Source organism: Apis dorsata, unplaced genomic scaffold (assembly GCF_000469605.1).
Source record: "Apis dorsata unplaced genomic scaffold, Apis dorsata 1.3 scaffold_348, whole genome shotgun sequence".
Classification (NCBI taxonomy): Eukaryota; Metazoa; Arthropoda; class Insecta; order Hymenoptera; family Apidae; genus Apis; species Apis dorsata.
The window spans coordinates 368543-372302 of record NW_006263615.1 but is presented as its reverse complement, the minus strand read 5'-3'; the positions used below and the strand labels follow the sequence as shown (position 1 = coordinate 372302).

At 42.8% G+C, this 3760-nt stretch overlaps 2 protein-coding genes across 2 annotated transcripts in view; both read right to left on the bottom strand.

The window, feature by feature from the left end:
• LOC116185963 (brefeldin A-inhibited guanine nucleotide-exchange protein 3-like) overlaps positions 1-196 on the bottom strand; it is a 2775-nt gene extending 2579 nt beyond the window's left edge. The window contains exon 1 of the mRNA XM_031511811.1: positions 149-196. Within this exon, the coding sequence (XP_031367671.1) occupies positions 149-196 (48 nt within the window). The remainder of the gene's footprint in view (positions 1-148) is intronic.
• LOC102681952 (brefeldin A-inhibited guanine nucleotide-exchange protein 3) overlaps positions 1-3760 on the bottom strand; it is a 12293-nt gene that overhangs the window by 490 nt on the left and 8043 nt on the right. The window contains exons 19-20 of the mRNA XM_031511767.1: positions 2741-2969; positions 1993-2205 (exon numbers count right to left, since the gene is read on the bottom strand). Coding sequence (XP_031367627.1) covers positions 2002-2205; positions 2741-2969 — 433 coding nt within the window. The 3' untranslated portion in view covers positions 1993-2001. The remainder of the gene's footprint in view (positions 1-1992; positions 2206-2740; positions 2970-3760) is intronic.

The following is a 3760-nucleotide window of genomic DNA, read 5'->3' as shown; positions in this document are numbered from 1 at the left end:
TTTTTTTTTTTTTTTTTTTTTTTTTTTTTTTTTTTTTTTTTGGATGATGAATAAATCGCAAGATCGTCGTATCGTCGTGGTGGTTCTAGCTTCGACTTAAACGTGATTCGATTAATTCGGTCAGTCAGTAAACATGTGTGCATTCTACGAAAGCTGCAGCTTCTAGAATAGGTGTCGTATATCTCATCACGTACATATTATGTGACAGTGAAATTCTATGCCATGGACTCAAGCCATGGATTTTAATGGTGATATACGCAAGACCGTGCCAAGTTAAATTTAAATGATATCTCGGCCAACGACGGGGTCCTTCCTTGTTTTCGCTAATTATTATCTTTGTCGATCGATTATCATCCGAATGACGAAGCTCTGATGAAAAGAATAAAGATAAAAAAAATAGTCCAATCGAATCGAAGAAAGTCGAGAAAAAATTAATAAATTTCTAAGAGGAGTGGTATTTCGATAAAAGGGGAGGAAAGAAAAAAGGACCTCGTCGAAGAGGTTCGTGCCTTCTACCAGCGAGTGCAAACATCTAAACGAGATGATTGATGACAAATCGTGTCGCTTCATCGTCGACAGGCATACTTTGATTCTTTTCCTCTTTTTCTAGTTTTCCCTCGTGTGTGTGTGTGTATATATATATATATATATATGATTTTCATCGCGCAGGCCGATGAAGGATAAAAGGGTGCAATATAAGAACACGCAATAAGAGCGAATGATAAAAGCATTCTGTATTTGACACATTCTGCATCGAGCACATTCGAGCGGTACAAAAATACATTAAAACCACGAACGTGTTGACAAATGAACGCAGTCTCGTCAAAGTACAAAGATTTTTCATTTCTTTCTCTGACTTTTTTTTTCTCTCTCTCTTAACAAACATCTATGTGCAATTTTGCACAGTGGCATAGAATTCGAGATTTTAAAAAAAAACGGTTTAAAACTTTTTTTTTTCCTCTCTCTCTCTCTCTCTCTTTCTCTCTCTCTTTCTCTCTCTCTCCCTCTCGTCCCTAGCCTCGTTTGCGTTGCGATTTACTTTAAACCAAGTTATATATGCTCAATAAGGATATAAGATAACGGTCCCATATGGTCGAATGCTTTCTAATTCTACGCCACCGTATGCGATTCAGCCATTCAGATGCTAGCTCAAACACACGCAAAAGCGCACGATTCACGAGGCACGTCGATTGCAAAAAAAAAAAAGAAAAAAGAAAAGAAAAGAAAAGAAAAAGAAAAAATAGAAAAATCTGTTGGAATAAAAATATATCTACGATCGCGCAATGTCGCGTGAGGAATACTTTTCTTTCTTTCTTTCTTTCTTTCTTTCTTTTTTTTCTTCGTTTTTCCGTTTTCGTAAGGAACTATATGTATATATATATATATATATATGAGTTTCTTAAGGCATATAGAAAAGCTGCGGTTGCAGTGAATCTTGAATCGCGAGGAAACGCGGCTCAGAAAGCAGGCCTGTCGACAAACGACCACGTGTCACGAGGTTTTTTTTTTCTTTTTTTTTCTTATCTTTCTCTCGAATAAAACCGCGATGAATCGATAATTATTGCGAATCGAAAACTCTCTCTCTCTCTCTCTTTCTCTCTTTCCCTCTCTCTCTCTCTCTCCCTCTCTTTCTCCAATTAGAAATTTTTTTTTTTTTTTTTTTTTTTCTTTTAAAATCGGTCGACAGAAGAAGAATCGATGCGATTACATTCGTTTGTCTGTTTGCTCTTTTCTATTCATGTTTTCATATTTTTTTTTTTCTTTTCTCTTTTTCTTTTTATTCTCTCTTCGGAGATTTTTTTTTTTTTTTTTTTTTTTCTTTTAAAATCGGTCGACAGAAGAAGAATCGATGCGATTACATTCGTTTGTCTGTTTGCTCTTTTCTATTCATGTTTTCATATTTTTTTTTTTCTTTTCTCTTTTTCTTTTTATTCTCCCTTCGGGGATTTTTTTTTTTTTTTTTTTTTTCTTAAAATCCATGACGTGAGTTACCGTGGGCGGCTAAAGCCAATGGGGGCCCGTGTTCGACGTAGTGTTAGTGTAATCGAGGGGTGTCGTGTGCTGCCTACAACCAACGGAGTAGGAGGTAGTGTGCTGGTCGATCAGTGTCGTCTCAATGGTCATCGAATCCTGGAAAGGTGTCGTCGGCAGTGAAGCCGCATTCTGTCTCTTGATGGCGGACAATACCTCGCGCAGCTGGCTCACCTGAGAGCAAGTCAGGTCAGGAGGGCACCACGTGTCTCTCTCTCTCTCTTTCTCTCGCGCGCGCACACACATATACGCACATGCGTACACACACACACACACACAGAGGAAATCCTCGTCAATACGATATACTTCTATGCGTTGACACTCTCTCGCTCGAAACGAATAAATATATATATATATAGATAAAAATAAATAAATACCGATAATACGTACCAAGAAACCAAGCCAATTCGCGGGAGAAAGTAAAAAAAAAAAAAAAGTAACAAAGCGACAAAGGATTTTATTTTCGATTTGGATTGGAAGAAGGGGAAGAAGAAGAAGAAAAAGGAAGAGAAAAGGAAGAACGATAACAACGAATTCGATTCGAACTCGGATCTCGGATGTTTCGGGCGATGTTGAGCCGAGCAAGTTCGAGTGGCGAGTATGAGGGCACAGAGAAGCACAACGAACGTCAAAAACAGGCAGAATATCGTTATATTTGGAAAACTTCCAGACAGAGAGATCATTAAGAGGAGAAAAAGGTGGGACGTACCTGAGCGGCGAGTTGTCGCAGCCTTTCCGACTCCTCCACCGTCGCATCCCGCCTCGCTGCAACCTTGACCTGTGCAACGTCCCCGTAAAACGACTCGGATCTCGGCGAGAAAGCCATGGTCAGCTGGTGCAACTCTTGAAGGGAATTCGAACAAGCGCGGTAACAAGCGACTCCGCACACCTCCCATTGTTCCGGGGTGAGGAGGGGGCCGCTGCTCACCAGGACGTGCCTGCGCAAACCGATCGTACAGCCGGTCAAAAGCGCGACATTCTCCCACCGAATACATGGAATCGCGCCGAATATAGGAAAAATCGAGGGAAGGAAAAATGGATGGTGGAGTAATCGAAAAAAATTAGGTTGCCGGCTAAGAGTGGGTGGGGACTCTAAGATTTCAGATCAGGGATCCCGTTCAGTGCCATAGGCCTCTCTAGCCTATCTGCCCGCGAACCTGTCCCGTTTTTAAACTCCGCGCACGCCTGTACATCGATACTCGCCGATCGACCCCGGCCCGGGATTGAATTACACACGCGGCCGTCCGTGTGTGCGCGCGCCCGTGCGAGTTTAATATGGAGAAAACGGACGAGAAAACGGGCCCGATCGAGGGGCCCGGCCCGTAGTTGGAGGAGGACGGAGGCCGAGATGCAGGCGGCTCCGTGCGAGTCGCTGGCACGACGCTCCGGGGGTGTCGAGTGTCGGTGGCTACCTTATCCCACCGGACAGCCTGTCAAGCTTCGTTATCATCTTACACGCACGCTACGCCCGTGCATACGACCATACATCTAACTCCTCCTTCGATCGACATTCCAACGTTACCTCCGCGTTATGATTCACCCTTTCTCTCTCTCTCTCTCTCTCTCTCTTTCTCTACGAATTGTCGCTCTCTCTCGTCACGGAACAAACGAATCTTACTATTATATCCGTATTTTTCTCCTCGGCGAGGAGAGAAGAAGGAAGTTTTGGTGGAAAAAGGAGAAGGAGGAGGGGGAGGATGGATTCGCCTTGTTCGCGAATCGGTGATCT